Raw genomic sequence first — 23,006 nt, 5'->3', positions numbered from 1 at the left:
AGGTAGGCTGGATGAACAATCTAGAAGAGAAAACAACGGGACTGACAGTTCCGGGGGGACTTGGGGTGGGGGGAAGGAAGTGGTGTTAACAAACCCAGGGACAAGGGAACAACAAGTGATCCAAATCGGTGGTGAGGTGGGTGTAGGAGGCCTGGTAGGGTGTGATCAAGGGTAATGTAACCTAAGGAATTACTGAAACCCAAATGATGGCTGAGCATGATAGTGGGACAAGAGGAAAGTTAAAGGAAATAGAGGAAAGAGCTAGGAGGAAAAGGGCATTTATAGGTCTAAATAAAGGCATGTACATATGTAAATATATTTATATATGAGGATGGGGAAATAGATCTATGTGCATATATTTATAGGTTTAGTATTAAGGTAGCAGATGGACATTGGGCCTTCACTCAAGTACTCCCTCAATGCAAGAACACTTTGTTCTATTAACGTGGCATTCCATGATGCTCACCTTCCTGACACAGTCGCTGAAGACAAAAGCGGGTGCACAAGCAAGGTGGAGAAGAAAGTTGATGGAGCCCGGCTATCAAAAGATATAGTGTCTGGCGTCTTAAAGACTTGAAGGTAAACAAGCGGCCAACTAGCTGAGAAGCTACAAAGCCCACATGGAAGAAAGACACCAGCCTGTGTGATCACAAAGTGTCAAAGGGATCAGGTATCAGGCATCAAAGAACAAAGAATCAAATCACTGTGAATGTCCGGGAGTGCAGATTGGGGACCCAAGACCCATCTGTAGGCAACTGGACATCCCTTTACAGAAGGGTCACGGGGAGGACACAAGCCAGTCAGGGTGCAGTGTAGCAACAATGAAACAAAGAACTTTCCTCTAGTTCTTAAATGCTTCCTCCCACCCCCTACCATGATCCCAATTCTATCTTACAAATCTGGCTAGACCAGAGGATGTACACTGGTACAGTTAGGAACTGGAAACACAAGGACTCCAGGAAAGATGATCCCTTCAGGACCAGTGCTAAGAGTGCTGATACTGGGAAGGTGGGGTGGAAAGGGAGAACTGATTATAAGGCTATACGTATAACCTCCTCCCTGGGGGATGGACAACAGAAAAGAGGGTGAAGGGAGACATCGGACAGTGTAAGACATGACAAACAATAATAATTTATAAATTATCAAGGGTTCATGAGGGAGGGGGGAGCGGGAAGGGAGGAGAAAAATGAGGAGGTGATACCAAGGGCTCAAGTAGAAAGCAAATGTTCTGAGAATGATGATGGCAACAAATGTACAAATGTGCTTGACACAATCCATACAATGGATGTGTGTTCTTCAGCCTGTTCTTCAGAGTACAGACCAAATATGGAAAAAGCTGGAAACAACAAATGTATCCAATGGTAACAATCAGTTACCTAAATTACAGTCTTAGTTCTAGTCAGTCAAAGGACCCAGCACATAAGTATCCACTGGGACAGAAAAGTTCAAGCTATATGGTTAAGTGAAAAAAATGTATCTTACCAACATTGCTACAAAGAGAACTTATAAATAAAGAATACCTGGAGGAGAGCCCATGAGTCTTCCAGACACATCTGACCCCGGTAATTTCCTCTTCAGAATTGGAACGATCTTCTCATCAAAATACTCCATTGCCATGGAGGAGATGTCCCGTAACTCCTGAAGTACCTCATGAGCTCGCTGAGGGGCTCTGGTAGAATTGACATATCTCAATACACGATAAATTTCATCAATCACCTGAAATGAAGAATGCGCATTAGCACTACAGTTTATATATATATATATATATTAACGAGAACAATCAAATAGGGAGAAAAGTGATTGCTTATTTTCAAGTGCTGTGTAGCCCTGCAGGGTGCTTTAACAGAACAGATGTCCTGGCCATTGATAACATTGCCCAGTATTCCCAATCTGCACCACACAGCTTTTGGGCTCCTTACAACGTTCCATACTTTGCATACTTCTATTTATTAAGCACCCTTGACAACCAGAGATTGTGCCGGTGCTAAGGAATCAGGGTAAGTAATATAGGGCGGCTCTATCTTGAAGGAAATCACTGTGGAAACATGTAAAGAAGGATGTACATTTAGAGGACTTATTTAAGAATTTAAATCCCGAATTGGGATTTAATATTCTGTTCATCCTCCAAGCCCACTTTGCTTTATTTAGTCACATCCACTCCCTAGGGATGCAGCCTGACCTCCTCCTGGCTTGCATTGCCTTCAGGTGGCCTACCCCCAGGGGTGCTGTTTCTTTAAGACTTGTTATGGCCTGGAATGAGGTCTCATCAGATAGGATTGCTTTTCTAGAACAACAAAGTCATCAAAAACCCTTAAAAATAGGAGATAATTACAAGAGGAAATCACAAAATCCAGATATAAAAAACATAAGTTTTTCAATTCCAGTAATAATAACACCAAGAGAAAATCAGGTAGCCAACACAAGTCAGAATCGACTATTGAAAGTTGTTGGAACAAGATCCCAGTGTTAAGTCAGAGACAACCTTTGGTAAATTCTTTAGGAAAACGGAGCATATGGAGTTTAACTGTCAGAGTTTGAGAACTTGGCAATATCTGGCATGTAACCAGTATTCAATGTTTGCTAAATGAATGACATAGATGGTCAAGTATTAGAAATGATTCACTGTGCCTGAAGTTAAATACAATTCAAGAGCACGGTTTTTAGAAAGCAAATTTTATTTTGCTTATAAAAGTCACAGGCGCCCCGGTAGCGTAGAGCTACAACAGCAAAAGCCTAAGTGCTCATTGAGAGATGGATGAATAGAAGGTGGTGCACATGCAATGGACTATTATTACTCAGCCACAGAGAGGAGTGAGGTCCTTACTCATGCTAGAACATGGGCGGAGTGGGAAAATATTATGGTGAGTGAAATGATTATTTTATGATCCTATTTACATGAAATATGCTACTGTATAGATTAAAAGTTTATTGATGTATCAGGTATGGGAGGGCGACAGAAAGATAGCTTTAACTGAGTGGAAAAATGTAGAAGTGGACAGTGGTCACTATTGTACAACATAATACACAGAACCATGCCACTGAACTGTAGATGTAAATAACGTTGAATTTACAGATGGTACGCTATGTTTATTTTTTTGTTCAAACAAACAAGAACAACAATAAAAGTGTAATGGCATGAATTGTGGAGCTCAGTGGAAAGATCTCAGGTCTTAAGCAAGTCAGATAAATACTTAATGTCTATTCCTAGGCCTTTCAAATAATGTACGGCTTGCTTGAATTACCATAAAATACTATATATATTATATAAAATATATAGATACTATATTATAGCTACAAAATTGTATGATACAAGCCAAATACAGTGACCAATTATCACATTTCTAACCCCGAGTTCACTGTATCATGCACACTGCCTGGCACAAATGGTGTACTACGCAAAGCTTTCAGCCCATTGTGGGTGAGAGAACCTCGATCTCCTTTAATCTAGTATAACTCAAGCGTTAGTCAAGTTAGTTTTTGGCATTACCTAATGGAGCATCAATGATAAATTATACACAATTGTATCTATCAATTATACAATTTCATATATTTAGTTATTTTTTTAAAGTATAACTGCCTTTATTTTTCATGTTTCTATACAATCTTTTTCTATTCAAATGATCTGTGTACAGAAAAGATTTCAATAGCTCTGCAAGACTTTTCCTCAAAAGTGACTTTTCCTATTTCTTTTGTTCTGGGTTTCATATTAGGCTGCTGAATCTCTATTCTCTGCATATATTTAAGATCGGAGCACATAAAAAGCATACAGGGTGGGATTAATCACAATAGGATGATCTGTGGTTATTATTGGAAATAACTTGTGATAAGTTATTATTGCCTAGAGGGCATGAACCTGGCTCTCTTGGCTGGGGGAGAAATCTAGAAACAGTAACGATAGATCAAGTCTTATCTTATTTTAAAGACTCATATAGGGTAACCTGGGCCAGAATGGGTTAGGTGGGTTGGTACTGAATATATTCATTTGAGGACAAGGGTAGTATGTACTATGTAGCTGTTGGCTTCTGTAGAGATTACAGCTTTTGAAACCTCATGTTTTACTCTGTCTAAAGGGCTGTTATGAGCCAGAATTGTCTAGGCAGCAACAGGTTTTTTTACGTTAAAAATGTCAGCTAAATGAAATAACGCAATAGCATTCCGAATATACACTGTCATGTTTTAGGCAAGAGGTAAACTATAAAAATGACAAAGGAAAAAAATTTAAAGGAACAAAATAACCCAAGCTGAATTAAATGTGACAGAACATCTATCTGAATAAAAATGAAATCATTTCTGTCTCCTTGGTAGCATATGTCAAGTTAAGGTTTGTAGGAGAAAAAAGAAATGAGAGTTTTTGTAAGTAGGTGGTACTATCAAGGAGAAAGGGGCTCAGTAACTATCTTTTCTTAATTATCAGATAAAGCTACAGCTAAAAGCAGGGTAAAGGCTTCAAGCAGAGGTGAGTGCTACATCTGAGATGCAATACATCGTGGTCACCCTTATTCTGTTCTTTTATTTTGGTAAAATAAAACTTAAAGTGAAAAGTCAACAAGTGGTTTTTAAATCAGCAAGCTTCAACAGAATTTACATCACTTATTTGGACAGGAACGATTACTACCTCCAATCACACGACACGATTCTGATCCACTAGAACAAAGACTGGCCATTTTTACCTGGCAGGTGAGCTCATCCATATTTTATATTTTGCAGGCCACATGGACTGCCACACACTCCTCCACTCTGCCATTCAACTGGAGGAGGAACCACACACAACACTGAAAAGCAAGGTTTGACTGCGTTCAAAAAAAATCTGTATTAATGTAGTCTGTGACTATGTATGAAACTGGTTTATTAACATAGTGTCATATTATTTATATATACTTTTTCTATTCAGATACCCACAAAATATTTACTGCTCTTCTTTCTATAACAGTTTATTGACTGAACAGTCCCTGACTTTATGTGGCATAAGATCAGAATTTAACTGTCATTGAAAATGGAGAAAGTACATAAGAAATATTGCTAATTTTAATTATCCAAGGAAATAACAAAAAGAGTATTCAAATTTCACTGGGTCTTAATTAGTCCCAATCATGTTAAGGGGCTCAATTGCCAGGAGCAAAATGACCTTATTTCCATCTTCAAACGCTTTAAAGAAATAGACTTATTTCATCTAAATTTATACTTAATTCAAGAAGCAAGGTATTATCAGAGGTATGAATAGCTGTAAAACACTGGGTCTTTATTTAGTATTAGTAAAAACGTCGTATTAATACACTCCCTTCTACATTAAAATAGTATTACTTAGTTTCAAGTATATAACGATATTATTCACTCCTTGCTATAAAGTAATTTCCAATTCATAGTGATCCCAAAGGAGAGTAGAACGACCCCTGTGGATTTCTGAAGCTGTAAATCTTCATGGGAGTAGAATGCCTCCTTTCTCTTGAGGAATGGCTGGTGGATTCGAAATGCTAACCTTGCAGTTAGCAGCCTGATATGCAATGCACTCCACCACTAGAGCTACCCAGTGGTTAAAGCACCTAGCTGCTAACTGAAAGACTGGTAGTTCAAGTGCACCCAGTTGTGCCTTAGAATCAGCCATTGAAAACCCTATGGAACACTCTACTCTGACATACTTGGGGTCCCCTGGAGTCTCAGCCAACCCAACAGCTACTGATTTGCTATGTGCCAGGCACTGTGGGTGTTATGAGCACTCTCCAAATGTCAGCAGCAAACCTGCCTTCAGAAAGGTTATATACAAAACAGCAACTAATTCTGTGGCCAAATATAAGTTTGTCTTTTGAAACACTTCTCAAATGGAACAAAATCCAGTTGGCCTGTGTTCCGCGTCACTCCCTTCTCCCCTGCCAATCTTGTAGACGGGGTAGAGCCTATCTTATCCACTGCTATTAACTTTGGCATCATTACAAAGAGGGATGGCTCAAAAGAAATTTTCTGAAATATGAACTCTTAAGCGATTCTTGTTAAAGAATTTAAAGGCTTCAAAGGTATATTTTGTAATCAGAATGATAAATACAAAGGCCATACAAATGATGCATGGTTATGTCAACAACAGTACAGAAGCAGCTATTAAAAGGAACTCAATTCAATGGACAACTGCGACGTTTAAAACATCACTTTATTAATAACGTTTATACAGTGCAGTCCAGCAGTTTTAAGTAAACAATTAATTCCACTTTACCTTTCCCGGGATGAAGCAACAGAGATTGGAATCCACATACTTCATGAAAGTCATATTTAACAGTGATAGCCTTGTTTCGACGGCAGCAAGGATGTCTGCATGACGAGCTAATGAATGGTTTCTTCTTTCTGACTCTCTCCTGTAAATAAAAGGAACAATTACAGCCAGTCTGTGGACTACAATGAAAAGAAATGTCTCAATGAAACAGCCTAATTTTCATGTGTTAAAAGTATACAATGGGCAATAACCTCACGATGAATGAACGACCATATCCTGAAATTCTTGCTAAGGACTGACAAATCATTTGAGAAAAGAATTTTTATTTAAATGTTATGTTTTGTTTTGTTTGTGCTATGTCAAATCTAATGGCTATTAGAGAAAACAGTTCTATGAAACTTCATACAGGGACATATGTATGACAAGAGATCACAAGACTATCTTTCTATCCCCCAAACTCACTACCTTTAAGTTCTTTGAAAGCTTGAGATAAAATTCACCCTTTTATAAGTGTACAAAAAAAACCAAACTCTGTGCCATCAAGTCAGTTTGGACTCACAGTGACCCTACAGGACAGGGTAGAACTGTCCCTGTGAATTCTAAGCCTGTAACTCTTGACGGAAGTAGAAAGTCTACCTTTCTCCCAAGGAGTGAATGAGTTTTAAACTGCTGACCTTGTGGTTAGCAGTCCAACAAGTATCCACTATGTCACCAGGGTTTCTCTAAGTGTACGATTCAGTAGTTTTTAGTCACTAGAGGTGTGCAAATGTCACCAATACCTAATTTCTGAACATTCTCATCATCACTGAAGAAACTTCGTTGTCACTCACCCCGCAAGGCCCTGGCAATCACTGCTCTAGTTTCTCTTTCTGTCGATCGACCTATTCAGGATAGTGCCGTACAAATGGAATCACATCGATGGCTCCATTCTGTTGAGGGCTGCTTATTTCACGTAGCATAGTTTTCAAGGTGCATGCTGCAGCCTGTAACAGCATTTCATCCTTGCTTCACTGCTGAGCCCATGCCACTGGACACTTTTACCCAATCATCAGTTGGTAAACATCTGGCCTATCCCCACTTCTTCCTACTAGGAATGCTGCTGTTATGAACATTTATATACCAGTTTGTCGGGACATTTACTGGTATGCTTTTGTTTCTCTTGGAACAAAATTGCTGAGTCATATAAAAACTATTTTTAGCTTCTAGAGGAACTGCCAGACTGTCTTCCAAAATGACTAAACTGTTTTATAATTTCCTCCACCATGTACAAGACTTCACTTTTGCAACGTCCTCAAGTTTTGCTATTCTCTTTATTTTAATCACTCTAATGGCTATAAGGAGCAGCCTTGGTATGCTGTGGGTTAGTCCCGGGCAGCTAACCTCAAGGTCAGTAATTCAAATTTATCAACCAGTCTTGGGAGAAAGACAAACTGTCACTCCTGTAAAGATTTTCTGTCTCGGAAATCCTTTATAGCAGTGGCTCTCAACCTTCCCAATGTCGAGACCATTTAATACAGTTCATGTTGTGGTGATCCCGTAAGTGCGGACCCGCCTGGAGATGGATAGAGGCGCGGTGCCTCGGTTCCTAAGACCATCGGAAATATGGTCTTAGGCGACCGTTAAAGGATTGCTTGACCCCAAGTTGAGAAGCACTGCTTTGTAGGGTTTAGTCAGAATAAGGTGCCCTGGTGGTGTACAGGCTATGCATTGGTATGCTAGCTGCAAGATCAGCGAAACCAGCTGCTTCTCAGAAGGTCGAGGTTTTCTACTTCCATAAAGGGTTGCAGTTTTGGGAACCCAAAAGTATATAGGGTCATTACCACAGAGGGTCACTATGAATCAGAGTAGACTTGACAGCAGTGAGCCGAGTTTTGAGTGAGAATGAAGTTGATGGCACTGGGTTAGTAGGAATGGGTGTAAAAGGTGGTGCAAAGGTTAACATGCATAGCTGCGATTTAGTTGTTGGCATTTTCAATCCACCACCATTTCTGCTGGAAAAAAATGAAGCAGTCCGTTTCTGTAGATTTACAGCACTGTTTCCCAAAGTAGGCAATACCGCTCCCTGGATGGCACTGGAACGATTCAAGGGGCTGCAAAAGCTCTATCTAGCTATGGGTGAAAGTACAAAGGCATTATATTTAATTGCTGGGAGGGCAGTAAGCCAATTATGTTTGGGAACCTATCATTCACAGCCTCGGAAACCCTTCAGGGCAGTTCTTCCCTGTCCTAGGAGTGAGAGGTGACTCAATGGTAGTGGGTAATGGATATCAAGTGGTACCTTAGAGAGGTTTTAAATAGTATTTTCCTGATAACAAATGATGTTGAGCATCGCTTAATGTGTTCATTAGTCATTTGTACATATTCTTTGCTCATTTTTAAATTGGGTAATTGCTTGTTGTTGAGTATGCCTTAAAAAACTGTGGACCAGTCTGTTAGCAGACATGATTTGCAAATATCTCTTCCCATTGTGAGGTTGTCGCCTGGCTTTCTTGATGCTGTCTTCTGAAACAGTGAACTTTTCATTTCGACGAGGTCCGATTTGTCTTCCTACCACATGAGCAGCGGTTGCAAACAAACCTGCAGAAGTCTCCAGCTGTTGCTCATAGATTCGGGGCTTGCCAGCCCCACAACTAAACGAGCCAACCTTCTGAAGTAAATTAAATGTCTCTCTATAAAGGTACACACAAAGGGGCATCAAAAGTTCAGAAATGGAAGATAATAGGCATTCCTCATTAGCTTTTTGAAGTCCTCTCATGCAGTGAAACCTCCAAAAGCCCGACCCTTTGTCAGGCAGAAACACAATGATTTCTCACTGAACAGAATGATAGAAAAGTGGGAACTGCACTGTTAAAGACGGAAAACAAGAGACCAGAAAAAACAAGGTAGTCCCGTCCAGTTCTGGCTCTCTAGATACACACCGCTCACCTCCTGGTTCTATCTTTAGAGTACCCTAGAGGAACAAGTGTGCTTTTTCTTCCAAGAGTTTTATAGTTTGCTATCTAGTTTGTGGATATCTAGTTGTCCAGTGGATATCCACTTTGGATATCCTCCTCCATTATACTGTCTTGCCATTTCTGCTGAAATCAAATGAGTCCCTGGGGGTATGATGGTCAACTGTTTGGGTGCTAACTACAAGTTCAGTGATCAAACCTATCAGCTGTTCTTACCGGTTACTCTGTGGGAGAAGAGGCCTGGCAATCAGCTACATAAAGATTATAACCTAGGAAACCTACAGGGCAATTCCACTTTGTCCTAGAGTCACTATGAGGAAGAGCAAGGGGCTGAGGCTGCTGAATCAACTCCATGGCATACCACACGATGTAATGGTTTAGTTCTGGAATCGCTCAATTCCATTCTACTGAGCTGTATGTCTTGGTTACTGCAGCTTTGCAGTAAATTCTGAAACCAGAAAGTGAGTGTGCTCCAACTTCGCGTCTTTTTTTATGAAGGTTGTTTTAGCCCTTTTGGAGCTCCTGCATTTTCCTATGAATTTTAGGACCAGCCTGTCAAAACACTGTGCCAAATCTACAGATCAATTTGAGGGTATTGGGGATGTCTTTTCCTTAAATTATCTTTCTGTGATATTTTGTAGTTTTTGGTTTCTAAGTCTCATATCTCTTTCATTAGTTCCTAAGTACTTTATTCTTTTGATGCTGTTATAAACGCAATCTTCTTTTTCAGATTTTTTGATACATAAAAATATGGTCCCCAGATTACAAATGAGTCTGTCTGCCATTCAAAATCGTACGTTAAGTCGGAATAGTAGTTTATTTCTAACACCAGATAGTTAGCTGTTTGTCAAAAAATAAAGTCTAAGTATACAGTGTACCTTTTTGTCAAAAATATTACAGCAACCATTCCAGACATCCTAAAACATCTCTAACATAACACAGTAGTCCCTTGGTATCAGTGGGGGACTCATTTCAGGATCAACCACTTCTCCTTAATCCAGAAATCCAAAGATACATGCAAGAGTCCCTTATGCAGAACACTGTATGTCAAAAAGGCTGCTACCAGGGTTTTAGTTCACACGTGCATGGGCTTTTCCCAAACAAAATGTGTTCAAACATGTCTCTGATTAGTGGGTGGCTGCAGACAAGTTCTCCAAAAAGGAAAAGAGGGCACCCCACCCCAAACGTAGCTTCTGAGGGATCACTGGGTCAGTTACATTCAAGGCAGAGAGGTAAAGGCAAAGCGGTCAGCTGAGGTTATGGTGACTGTTTTAGGGGCTTCCCACAAGGGGTCATTTTGATAAGTCCCTCCCTGTCTAAGGACATACGATGATCATGGGGCTCATGCCACAGAAGTTTTAAGAAAACGGAAAACTTCAGGGGAAGAAAAAGGCCAGGGTGGTTGTGCTGAGGAATTTCTCTCCTACCATGATAATGGGTAAAAAGGCTGTCCTTAAGAATTTTGTGGGTATGTGTGTGTGTGTGCACAACAAATAGCAAAAAAAAAAAAAGAATTCCGTAGGGACTCCTTTTCCAGCTGCCCCTCGGTTGGGCTGCGTTTTTTTCTGGCCTCCGTTTTCCATGTGTGGATGTGAAGTGCTCTGAGGGTACCTGTGTAACACCCGAAACTTCTTCTCTCCTTTGTAAAAGCTCACTTGGAACACACACACACACACACATACACACACACACACACACACACACACACACACACAGAATTTCATAGGGAACCCCCTTCCATCCTATCACCCTGATCTTGTTCCTTCCAACTTTTTTTGTCCTTAAAACTCAAAGGACACTTCAGAGTCCTCAAGGAGGCCCACACCGCCTTTTTGACATGTGTCAATCAGAGTGCGGAGTTCTTCAGAGCAGAGACGTGAAGCACTGCCTTCAGAAGGATACAGACCTAGATGGAAGATATGCTGAGAAACAATAGACATTTTGGTAATGTTGTTTAATAAAAGTTGCTTTGATTTTATAGCAGTATTGACTTACCTTCATATTTGAATGTAACCTATAGGCACATCATCCTGTATGCTTTCACTCATCTCAGGATTACTTATAATACTTATTATAATATACAGGTGATACAAATAGCACTTTGGGAGGGTTTGTTCCAACCACTTAGTTGCTTTCTTTATCTCCCCGAATATTTCTGATCCTTGGTTGACTATGCATCTGTGGAGCCAGTGGATATGGAGAACTGGCCACACAGTAATAATATTCTGGTGCATGCTGCCGAGCATAGGAAGGGGGAAGCTGAGCCAGTGGCCGTTGCAGGTTGATGCAGGTGGTGAGGGAACCCCTGATTCTGAGAAGTCAAGAGCAGTGGACTACATCGACTGTAGTCCAGTGGTACATGGGGCTAAGGACTTCATAGCCCTCAGTGAGGCATAGCTGGCCAAGGAACAGGCTGACAGGGGCAACTACTCCAGTGAAAGACCTGGGGGAGCAGGAGTGGGGAGGGAAGGAGGGAAGAAGGAAGGGGTAAAAAAGGAGGAAGAGGTGTAAAGTGGACAGAATTAGGAACGATTGCTGGCAAGCTGGGGGGTTGGTGGAGGGGTGCCTGCTGAAGGAGACAGTCTCCTAGTGCTGGGGGAGGCGGCTTCTGCAGGATAGCTGCAAAGAGTAGGAGGAGGAGGAAGTGGCTATAAAGTGCTTTGCCAATGACTGTCTGACATTGTGACTAACCCAGCAGCAACACATGATTTCTGACTTGAGGACTCACAGGGAGCTGAGGAAAGGCTTTACCAAATTCATTACCAGTGAGTCCATACCAACTCGGTGACCCTATAGGCAGGGTAGAAGGCCCCCTCTAAGTTTCTGAGACTCTTTACGGGAGTAGAAAGCTCCCTCCTTCTCCTAAAGGCTTTACAAGAGGTAGTTTATAACTATAGGCTGTACATTAAGTTGGCTATTAGTAACCTGGGAACTGACTGTATATTATCTTCAATTGTGTATCCTTATGGAATTAATTCATTAACACTAATGATTGGAATTGCTTAGGGTTTTCTACATGCATAATCATGCACTTATAATAGTTTTACTTCTTCCTTTCCAATGTGGTTGCCTTTTTATTTTCTTGCTTAAATTTCTCTACTACACCCTTCAGTACAATGCTGAAGAGGAGTGGTGAGTGTGGACAGGGAATAGTAAAAACTGCTTATTATAGTCTACAAAAAACTTGGAAACCACGAACATGTAGCCCAGGGGTAAAGTGAGTTGGCAACAGCTAGGTGTGAGGATCTGCAGAAATCCAGTCCTCCAAACTCGAGGACTGACTTCCCCTTGCCCTGTCTCTATCCTTGTCGCACTGCTCTGACTCTAGCCCCATGGAGCTGGTCTGAGTTACAAGTGAGGAGGATACCTTTTTTCCCAACCAGCCGTCTGTGCAGGACTTCTCTGACACTGGAGAAGGGGGCTCTCTGTCACCCAGTGCTGGGGCAGAGGCCGGAAGTTAAAAAGACTGACTCCTTCATACTGCCGAATAGACAGACACCAGCCTCTGCTAGCTCACAGCCTCTTTGAGTTGTAACACTTGCTGCAAAGACTCACAAAATCCATGGAGAGTATACCTCATCCACAGATTTACTAAAGCCCAATGGGATACAACTGAAGAGACACATTGGACAAAGCCTGGGAGGATTCCTGGCCCCCAAGGACAAACATGCTACCCTCTTTTGTGCATGGTCACCAATGAGAAGTACATCTGTGTGTGTTAGGGCTCCAGGCTTTTACTGACCTCCCCACCTGGCCATGATGGATTCCATCATGCCTCCTGAAGCTTAGGGAACAATAGGCCCTGGGTCTGGTTGACCTGGCTCTCAGGAGACAGGCCAGAGTCAACTGCTTCCCCCCCACCCCCCAAGTGTCTTATCTTCTAACAAAGCACCTCGATAACTGCAGGATCTTCTTGGAGAACACTGAAGCTCCCAGCTTCCATCAAAGATTTTCAGTCTCACAAACCCTACAGAACAGTTTTACCCTGTCTTGTCGACTCGATGACACTGGGTCTGCATATCACCTCACACACGCGTGTCTTTACTAACAGTTAGATAATCAAGAACAAACGAGACTCCCAGCTGTTAGCCGTGCCACACATACCTGGGGAGCTGTGCTTTCACTTGTTTCTGGCACAGGTTATGGTACCTCTCCACTTTCAGAAATCCCTGATTCAACATCCTCTGGCAAACCAAGTCCATTCTTTTACAGACCTATGGGAAGAGATACAGAGAATCAGAAAACGGACAACCAAATTAACAAGAGACCATTAACTTAGACTCAGGACAGATGGCACAAAGTTCTCTGTGCTAGGGTCCCCTCCCCCGCTGCCAGCTCACTATCTGAATCTGAGTCAGTTACGTGGGTGGAGCTCTCCTACAAAGTAATTCTTGCCATGTTACATTAAGAAATTACTCTTTAAAAAAAAAAAATTACTCTTTTGCCCACCATAATATTACCACTTACTTTATTTAGGTAGTTGCTGTTCTGAACGTGCTTTACTCTATGGTTAGAGACTGTAGTCCTGAGACGTAACAAAAGAACATATTTGAAGGTTCTTTAACGTTTGAAACAAAAACTCCCTTGTAGGCAAAAATGTATATTCTAACTCGAAGCCAAGCTCTCACAATGTTTTTACAGGCTCAGTAGTCAGAAGGCGCATTCTTACTTCTTTCTTCCAGTGATTTGGGTCATCCACGGCAGATTGATGATGGCCAAGGTCCTGTACTAGACACTGTCACCCCCTTGAAAATATCTTATGATGTGTACCAAATTCTCAACTACCGTATATACTCATGTATAAGCTGAGTTTTCCAGCAAAGTTTTTGTGGTAAAATTAGGTGCCTTGGCTGATATTTGGGTCGGCTTATACTCGAGTATATAGGTACTTTGAGCCCTCAACAAATCTGATAGTTTTATACAATATAGAAATGACCAGAGTCAGAGTCCTTATAACTTGAGTCCATCCTACAAGCATCCTCAAGCAAGTCAGCTAATTGGACGCCATAGCCAACCATCTATAAAATAGATTAGAACTCCTAAGAATCATTATTAGGAATAAATGAAATAAAACAGGCTAGATCACTAGATAGATTTTAAAGTGCTGCATAAAACTTATGTTACAGGCATTTCTGTTTAACATAGTATTAATCTGAAAACTTTGTTCTGTGGTTAAATCTCTTTGTCAATCCCTGGAGAGTTTTACAGTGACTCAAAGTCAGGAGCCTGAGTATTAACATATATAGAGGAGTGGATGTTGAAAGCGCTAACATCAAAATGAACCCCTAGCACAGCCAAGTCAATCAGGCAGGGACTCTGTGTCTCTCTCAAATCACCCAAGCACAAATGCTCGACAAATATGTGTTGACGTGAAACATTCATGAAATTCTTGATATACGTTGGCCTTCTCTTGAGAATATGCGGGGATAAATTCTAGCAAACTAGACTGAAGCTAATGAAGGCTTTACTATTATAATATGAAATGCCAGATACTTCTAAAATCAGAGAAATTAATTTAAAAATACAATAAATCTTAAGCACTGATACTAAGAATAACTCCTGTAAAGAGATATCTTAAAATGTGGTGGGTACTATTTCTAACTACATGAAATCAGTTACCAACATTTGTTTTCAGTGTCTAATGCAAAAAATATCAAAGCCAATACATATAACTTTTTAAAATGAAAAGTAACTTTTTGAAAAGAAAATATTTAGCAAATGGCACCATTTTATATTTTTTGCAAGTCTCTGTTGTTTGGCATTAATAGAATACAGATGAATTCTTCCATAGGCTTCTGAATTCAATCTAAGTTATGAGTAAATTCTAGAAAACAAAGATCACAAGCATACATTCCATTCATTATCACAATAATGACATCATCATATTACCACAGTCTCTAGAAAACTCCACTACCCACTTATGAAAGAGTAAGAGTAAAAAGGGCAAAAACATCTTGGTCTTTTCATGAAAACATCCTGAACTCCCTGCAGGTCTTGGGAATCCACTGGCATCCTGAGACTACACTGTGGGAATCATGGCTCAGTGCTGAATAACCACACTGCCCGGAACACTCAAACACTCGAACTGAATCTGAGGGAAAAGCTCTCACTGTGTAAATGGAAGAAGGGAGACCAGAGAGGGCTAAATTATCATCTTTCATAGTAAAAAGCTAACAGATAATAAATATAGGGGGTAGAAAACAAACAGTCAAAAAATTGGAAAGTGCCTCTGGGGAATAAGAATTTGGGGTTACAAAATCTATACTTTTGTTGTTATTAAGACTATTTTGCATTTAAGTTATCTATATCTATATACAGTTAGGAATGAAAAACAAAGACAAAAACACTTGAAGCAACTCCCCTTTACAGCACATTTTTGTAGGTCCATAACCTCACTGATGATTTCTGGGAAGGAAAAATAGAAATTTGGGGCAGCAACATATTTACAAAGAAAAAAAATTAAGGTCAACTACTAATGTTAATATCCTCCCTGCTACTATCTAAATTATTATATCATAGTAGAATTAGACTACTGAAATCTAGCAGACTCCTAGGATTTAGCTATTTTAATAGTTTTATTGACATACAATGCACATATCATATAACTTCATTATTCAATCATATTAAGAGTTGTAATCATCACCAGATTTAGCTTTTATTTTAATAACCTAGAAACTCAAGTGAATATCTGAATACTGACTGGAAATGCGAATAAATATCAACAACAAAAACAATTCCCACACCCATTGCCGTGAGGTAGGTTCTGACTCGTGGTAATTCGTGGTGACTCCATGTGATAACAGAGTAGAACTGCTCCATAGGGTTTCCTTGGCTATAATTTTTTTTTAACAGTCTTCCTGGCATATAATTTACACCCAACACAGTTAAATGGTTTAAATATATTCAAAGAGTTGTGTAATCATCACCACAACCAATTTTAGAACATTTTCTTCATTCTTGTACCCATTATTATCAGCTCTCCATCACTCCCCAACCTCTCCTGTCATAACTCAAAGGAACTATTAACTTAGTTTCTGTCTCTATGTATTACCTATCCTGGATTCCATAAAAAGAAAGTAAAACAAAACCCCCAACAATGATAACAAAATAAAACAGAGAAAAGCCTCAATCCAAAAGAAAGGAGAAAATGACTCAGTTAAAAATGAGTCAAAAGGAAAACAAATGATAATATGTTTACATTTTAACCTAACTGTATCTGCAGTAATGCACTTTCCAAGGCACTCTGTCTGAGGACAAGACTATTCACAGGTTTGAGAGAGGTTCAATGGAAGCTTAATCCACATGGAGGCTGCTCTCCAAATGGACTTTGGGTTTTCACTGTCATCCATAGCCTTCTGTAAACTGGGTGCTCAGAATTTAAGCTTTAATAGAATTCCCTCCTCTGATGCTGGATTTAATATTTACAATCCTTAGATCACATGGGCTGGTATGCTCCATCTGGGTGCACCTAGCTGATACTCACTTGGCCCAGACACTATTCTTTCGGATAGTGGCTATTATCTTTACCAAAGTAGATCACCACACCTTTCTTTCAAAGTGCTAATGAGTATTTTGAGTCACTGACCTTTAGGTTAGCAGCCTGAGAGCAAACCATTTACACCACCCAGGGACCCAAACAAACTCACTGCTATCAATTCTGAGTCCTAGCAACCCTGTGGCAGAGTAGAATTGCTCCTGTGGGTTTCTGAAGCTATCAATCTTTAAAGAAACAGAAAACCCCCCATCTTTTTCCTACAAAAGGGCTTGTGGGTTCAAACTGCTGACCTTGTAGTTAGCAGCCCAGTAAGTAACTCACCACATTACCAGAATAGCCTGATAAAGTCAAGCCAAGTAAGACTTGACATGGTACAAGATTTGAAGGGGGAAGGGGAGGGAGGGTTTTTGAAATTAAGAGTTGATAGCACCAAGTCTGGAATAAAGCAGCCATTAATAAGCAACCTACTTCTAAAGAGAGATTAAATGAGAGGAGGAAAACTTCCATGTTTTAGCAGGGAGATTCATATGGCAATTGGAAATTACTTTTAAATAATCACTTTCATTTGTGGGGGAGAGTGGATTTGGTTTGGGGGCAGTTGGGTTGGTTAATTTTTCTGTAATTGTCACATTAGTACAAAAAGATATGGCCCTGTGAATTTCACAAGGAGATAGCTGAAATGATTGTAGATGAACCCTAAAAGAAGTGTGTGGCTGCCACTACCATTGCTCTGAAGGTCCTGGATAGAGGAGGAAGAAATCTGAAATGAAACACAAAATCATAAAAATAGACCAAGCTTCCTGGCTAGACAGACTATGGCCCTTAGTTGGCACAACCTCTCTCCACCCCCACAATTTTCAGTCAAATAGACAGGTCTACAGGGGAACACTAACGGTAGGAATTGACACTAACGGTAGGAATTGATAAGTACTCCTAAGAATAATCATTCATTTGAGATCAAAAGGGCAGCATTTAACTAAGGACACATTCGGATGGGTCAGTATAAGAGGAGCAAAAACAGCAAACATGAACAAGTGGGATAAGTTACATGGTGGGGATTGGAGCTGACATAAAACAGGATGTGTATAAAATGTTGACTGGAAAATGGATCTGCTCTGTCAACCTTCACCCAACTTACAACAAGAGTTACAAAAAAATTAAACCACGTCCTGTAAATGGAGTCTCAATTGACACTGGGAAAGTCCAGAAAGTCGGAGGTCACAAAAATAAAATTTTTAAAAGTACCACAAAAGCCAAAGTGAAAAAGACCCTAAGAAACCATTATTGTAAGAGAAGGACAGCCTTTAGTGCGGTCTTCTCCCTCCCCCAAATGTTCAGTCAGCTTGGATCCACTGATACACAAACAAAGGGCTCACAGCAATCTTTTGTTCTGGATTCAGAAGGAAGCAAAGTGCTCTCTGGAAAAGAGAAATGTACTAATTCCCCCCAGTACAGGCCATTGGTGACAACTGCTGATAATGAATGCTATCTTGTGCTAAATTGTTTCATTTCAAGTGCAGCTCTCAAACTAAGGATATTTTAATAATTTCCCAAGGAAAGAGATTTTGTTTCCCCAGTTATTAAAACAAGACCAAAATCCTAACAATCTGGCGATTTACCCAAGACAGTAAAATCAAGTGTTGGTGCCTAATACACAAAGATGACAACCATACTGACCACCACCAGTGCGTGAGGCTGGGAACCGTGCACATGATGAAAACTAAGGGGAACGAGTGGAATGGATCTGTCCATACAACGAAGGCTTTCAGCTTAGGCTAATGCTGTTTCAGGAGGAGAGAACAGATGTGGGTTTTGTTGGTTTGCTAATTATTCTAGAATGTAAATGCCTTATATTATCTTTTTTATCATTTTCTAGCTTAAGTGATCAGTAATGAGATTCCCCCCCCTCTCCCCGTTCATCTGAATTCGTTTAGAAATCTGTTTCAATTTGATGTACCCCATCGTCCTCTAAACAGAGCAAGACACACAGGTAAAAAAACCGCGTGAAACCCTCAAATCTTCCTGCTAAATTTATTATTAAATTTTAATCAAGTCTAAGATGTACTTTTCTTTCTTCACATTTGAAATTTTCCATCTTATAGATGATGTGTTAAAGCTATAATTGGCAGCATTTCCCCCTAATATAGATGCCTTGGAAAACCCATTATGCTGGACTCCGCTGATTTTGTTTTAAAATGCTATGGAGACTTTAAGACATACTATCAATTTAACAACAACAGTAATAACCTCTTCTAATAAAAAGGAAACATGGCCACAATAATACACACAGCGCACAAAGGGGCTTCTTAGTTCATGTAAAAATGAAAGTAAAATATAATGAAAATTTTCCATGATGTTTTTGAAGCCCCCTTATACATACATATTGGCCAGGAGGTACTCTCATTTTCAAAATATTAAAATGTGAAAATGTTTATATCCCAGAACCAATGAAACATTGTTAATGGTACCAAATTTTAAAAACTATTCATCTGGCACACTACAGTTCTCAAATAAACTGAGTATTTATGTATTTCACTTTATAACTCAAAAGCTATTATCAAAGATTAGGCTGCTTGTCAAATCCCTGAACAGAAAAACACTAGAGTCTATCCTTTCATATTACAGTAAGAAACCTGAAATGCAAAGAAATTATGTTATTTGTCCAAGATCATCAAACTATTTAATGACAAAGTGAAATTAAGACTCCAGGTCTTCTGACTTATGCCTTTAAAAACAGAACGACTTGGTGATTGCAGCTATACAGATTTAAATAATTATCCTAATGATTCTGAATTGATTAGCTTCTATTACTACAGAAATGAGTGGCACCAATCTAGAAAGTAGAATTCTTGAAACAATAAAAAACTTCAAGGATTAAAAACAACAACAAAAAACTTCAAGGATATCATAAAGATTCTCATTACACTGCTAAAATTTATAAACCATTGAGGTAGACCAAGATCTTCCTAAAACTCTTCCAAAGATATCAGGAACTTCAAGTGAATCACGAGGAAGTAATCAGATAAAGCTGTACAGCAGGACATTTTAAAAGCCATGTATCTGCCAGAACTCTTCAAAATAGGATGGGCAACTCAGTAATCTGAATAAAGATTATATCAATGTTAAAATCCATAGGAGTAATACTCAGGCTATGAAATGATATTCTGGCTATATGAAGAAATATTTATGTGTGAAATGTCATACTTGCTTATTACTTTCAAATGATCAATAAAATAATAATGTATACATGGGATAAAAAAATGCTGCAAAAAGTTAACTGGTGAAAAACTCATTTTTAAAAGGAAGTGTCAAAACTGCCTGGCTCTTCTTTTTGCTTTTTCAATGTACTTATATTAATTTTCCTCAGACATACAAATATGAGTACAACTTAAGCTCATTTGTTTTAGTATAAAGTTAATTCTGCAGGTAGGATTAAAAAATATCTCAATCTTAGCTAGTTTTTTTTTCTGGGGACTCTCTCCTAGATATTCACTTGGAAAGAAAATGCAAATGTTAGTATCAGCTTTAGCAAACTGAAAAGCATTCCTGACTATTCTCTGATTAATCTTTACCAGTATTCTCATTCGAATAGGTATTGAGTGCTGATCATAATGGAGGAGGCTTGAAGCATTACTGTACATGACCATTCTTAATAATTACATATAAATTCAGATAAAGGGGAGTCCTACATGGTGCAAATGGTTAAAAGCAAAAGCTCAGCTATTGAATGGTTAGTGGCTCAAATCCAACAAGAGGTGCCTTAGAAGGCCTGATCTGATGATCTTTCAAAAGGTCACTGCCCTTAAAACGCCCATGGAACATAGTTCTACTCTGAAACACACGGGGGCTACATGAATGGGATCAATTTGACAGCAAATTATTTATGACCTTGTGGCATAGTGGGCTACACGTTGGGCTGCTAATCATAAGGCTAGCAGTTCAAGTCCATCAGCTGCTCCTCAGGAGAAAGATTTGGCTTTCTACTCCCTTAAAAAACTACTGTCTCGGAAACCCATAGGGACAGTCCTACCCTGTCCTATTGGGCCAAGGTGAGTTGGATTGGACTTGATACAGTTTTTTGGGGAGGTGGAGGGTGGGATGTGTGTGTGCGTGCGTGTGCACAAGTGGTTTCAAATCCACTGAGCAGTATGGTAGGTCTGGTGATGAGCTTCTGTAATGATTATAGCCAAGAAAAACCTATGAAATAGTTCTATAGCACACAGGGTAAGAATCAACTCCACAGGAACTGGTTTAGTTTTGAACTTCAGATCACCTTATTAGTTTTCATTTTAAGTTTCCCTTTTTTTGGCAACTCAGCTTCTTGACATAGTTTTGTGAAATTCAGTTAAGACATGCTAGGGGCTAAACTAGAATTTAACAATTTTCTTTACTCTCTCATCTCCTCTGTTGGAGCCCTGGTGATAGACTGGGTTATGTTGAGCAGCAGTTCAAACCCACCTGCAGCCCTGATGGAGAAAGATGAGGCTATCTGCTCCTGTAAAGATTTACAGTTTAGGAAACCCTATACTATAGGGTTGCTATGAATCAGAAATGACTCAATGGCAGTGGGTTTTTAAGTGCTCATCTACCAATCAAAAGACTGGCAGTTGAAACTAACCCGCGGCTACAGGGGAGGCAGACCTGGCAATCTGTGCGTCCATAAACATCGCAGCCTAGAGAACCCTCTGGGGCAGTTTTGGACTGTCACATGGGGTCATCTAGGAGCTGGAATCCCTCAGCAGCATATAACATTTTGTATGAGACTGTGTAAACTTCGAGGATTGACAACAAAAAGGCGTTTCGAGGATACATCCCCACCTTCATGTAATCTAAAAAACAGTGGGAAGAGGAGGCCCTTTCAAAGCTAATTTTGATCTAATGTATATGTTCAATGATTATGCAATAGAAACTTAAAGCTATTACCTGAATGGAGCTGAAAGGTGAATCAAACAAGGCTTTACTAAGGTACTAAAACAAGTTGCGCCTTGAAAGTACAAATCTCTTCTTTTAAGAGTGAAACAAAGGAAAGACTGGGGGTAGAGCAGAAAGCAACAGCAAGTGCTTTTTTACAAAGTCCTGAGATGCTCAGGAACGTAAATAATTTAAAATTTCTTTCAACCAATCTCAAGTGCAGGCTGGAGTCATCTCTACCACAGGTGCTTCTGGACTCCGACTCTGAAGCCACCTCACTAGATTATGCGCACAGGCTTTTCTACAGTGCACGGTCAACACTGCAGGAACGACGGCACCGAGTTCCACCAGGGCTCACTGGAATCCACATTGCTTCCTTACAAAACAATGGGAGTATAGCAGGAGAGGTGGGGGGAAATGGGGAGCCAATATAAGTACAAGGATGAAGAAAATGTTCTAAAACTGATTGTGGTATGTATGACTGTACAACTCTTTTTGATGTGACTGAATTATTGAATTGCATGATATGTGAATTATATGCTAATAAAGTGTTGATTAAGCCCATCCTTCACTTGGTGAGACCAGAAAAAGAAACTGTTCACAAGGTGATATACTGTACTACCTGTATTTAGAGTACCAGTTAGTAAGAGCAAGTGCTAGTGTGTGTGTGTGTGTGTGTGTGTAGGGGGGGCGCGCGGACGGACTCAAAAATAAAAATCAGCAATACAGTCAGAGTAGTACTGATAATATTACATGGGAGCTTCAAAAAATTCTAGGAAAAATAACATTCTTTTCATTGCATTTTTTCACACTCTCTTTGAAGCCTGGTCCTATAGCAATATAGAACAATGGTTCTCAAAGTGTGATCTGGGAACCATCGAGTTCCCAAGATCTTCTGAAGGTGGAGAGGGCACTATTTTTTATAATTCTAACTACAGTGTTTTCCAGAAGCGACATAACACGATGACAGTATTGCTGACAGATAGTGGAATATGTGCCATGTATTCTTATTATTTTCTCAGGTTAGCTCTTAGGAGTGTAAAGGGATTCTGAGGTGGAATATCTGATAAAAAGCAAAGGAGAGGAGGAGGAAGGGTTTGCCTCCTTAAAATCAAATAAGCAAAGCCGTGGTTCTTGCTCATCTTCTTTCATACTAAGGGCCTTCAAAGAGTGTGGAAAAATTGCATGATCTTTGACATTCATTTTTCCCCATGAATTTTTTGAAGCCCATTTGCATTTCCTACCCATCAGCCATCTCTATATTTAAATTTTTCTAACATACCGTATATACTAGAGTATAAGCCAAACTGAGTATATGCGGAGGCACCTAATTTTTTTTTAATCAATTTATCGGGGCTCATAAAATTCATCACAATACATAGATCAATTGTGTAGAGCACATCTATACATTTGTTGCCCTCATCATTCCCAAAATTCGCTTGCCTCTTGG

At 39.8% G+C, this 23,006-nt stretch overlaps 1 protein-coding gene across 1 annotated transcript in view; it reads right to left on the bottom strand.

Annotated features, from left to right (window-relative positions):
• Positions 1-23,006, bottom strand: part of FBXO28 (F-box protein 28) — a 52,063-nt gene that overhangs the window by 8,173 nt on the left and 20,884 nt on the right. The window contains exons 2-4 of the mRNA XM_004700159.2: positions 13,255-13,364; positions 6,203-6,341; positions 1,521-1,716 (exon numbers count right to left, since the gene is read on the bottom strand). Of these exons, the coding sequence (XP_004700216.1) occupies positions 1,521-1,716; positions 6,203-6,341; positions 13,255-13,364 (445 nt within the window). The remainder of the gene's footprint in view (positions 1-1,520; positions 1,717-6,202; positions 6,342-13,254; positions 13,365-23,006) is intronic.

This window comes from Echinops telfairi, unplaced genomic scaffold (genome assembly GCF_000313985.2).
Source record: "Echinops telfairi isolate 266 unplaced genomic scaffold, ASM31398v2 ScPeMD7_7424;HRSCAF=8462, whole genome shotgun sequence".
Taxonomy (NCBI): Eukaryota; Metazoa; Chordata; class Mammalia; order Afrosoricida; family Tenrecidae; genus Echinops; species Echinops telfairi.
The sequence above is the reverse complement of the archived record's forward strand: the minus strand, read 5'-3'. Positions and strand labels throughout refer to the sequence as shown.